General features: G+C 41.0%; 1 protein-coding gene across 1 annotated transcript in view; it reads left to right on the forward strand.

Moving 5' to 3' along the window:
• The first annotated feature begins 542 nt into the window (after nucleotides 1–542).
• Nucleotides 543–998, forward strand: part of LOC138036142 (uncharacterized) — a 711-nt gene continuing 255 nt past the window's right edge. Inside the window, exon 1 of the mRNA XM_068882496.1 lies at nucleotides 543–998. This exon is cut by the window's right edge and continues 255 nt beyond it. Within this exon, the coding sequence (XP_068738597.1) occupies nucleotides 543–998 (456 nt within the window).

The following is a 998-nucleotide window of genomic DNA, read 5'->3' on the forward strand; positions in this document are numbered from 1 at the left end:
AGACAGAATATATAACAAGTAAAGAACAATGGTCTTTGATCAGGTTCATTGAGCCTGCTAGTGTATGGTCAGGACACGTCCAATACAACCATTCATGACGGTTTCAGTGTTTTTCTTTCTGATTTCGAGCGCTTCAATGATCTTGCGTGTCTGATGTTGTGGAATGTTGTTATGTAGAATGTCCCATGAGATGTCTTTAAGCATTGGCGTATTGGTATGACTAACAAGATGCTGATAAATAGTTTGTTTTTTCATCCGTACGTGTTCCTTGATTCTGGACCCAACAGTTCTACTCGTTTCTCCTATGTAAACTAAATGACAGTGTGTACATTCAATTATGTACACGCACTTCTTAGATAAGCTTTTGTTTACTTTCTTAGCTGATGTGCAGGTCTCACAACCCTCGGGACACTTTTGTTGTTCCTTTGGTGGTCTAAAGATACTTGATAGCGGGCGACCAGTCATATAATGAACTTTGATATTTTGAATGCCTGATCGCTTGATTACTGCTTGTGTTTGTTGTTTTAGGGCCTCGTTGATAAATGGGACTTTTATATACACTGTTTATTTCATCCTTACACAACATTAAAGGTTTCTGCAGCCTGGACGTATCCAATCTCTACGGATCGATCCCATTAGAGGACAAAACAGACGGAACACCGGGAATTTTTAGCGCATTAAGAACATTCTTTTCTGTACACAAATCAGACTGTAGCGAGCTCCAACATCTGAGCGATAACGATTTTGAATCATTGTTACGGCTCTGTCTTACCAGTGACGTAGTCCTCATTGAAGGTATAGGCTACACGCAGAAGTCCGGTCTGGCCATGGGAAATAACCTCGCTCCAACCTTAGCTATCATCTATATGAATAGTCTAGATCAAGGAATACAGACACCGTTTGACAACAACGTACACCTCAGACGATATATTGACGACATGTTTGTAGCCTGGTCATCAGACCACATTACACCAGAATCAGTGCTCTCCTCTGCCAAC

The sequence above is a fragment of the Montipora capricornis genome, unplaced genomic scaffold, assembly GCF_036669925.1.
Source record: "Montipora capricornis isolate CH-2021 unplaced genomic scaffold, ASM3666992v2 scaffold_461, whole genome shotgun sequence".
In the NCBI taxonomy this organism is placed as follows: Eukaryota; Metazoa; Cnidaria; class Anthozoa; order Scleractinia; family Acroporidae; genus Montipora; species Montipora capricornis.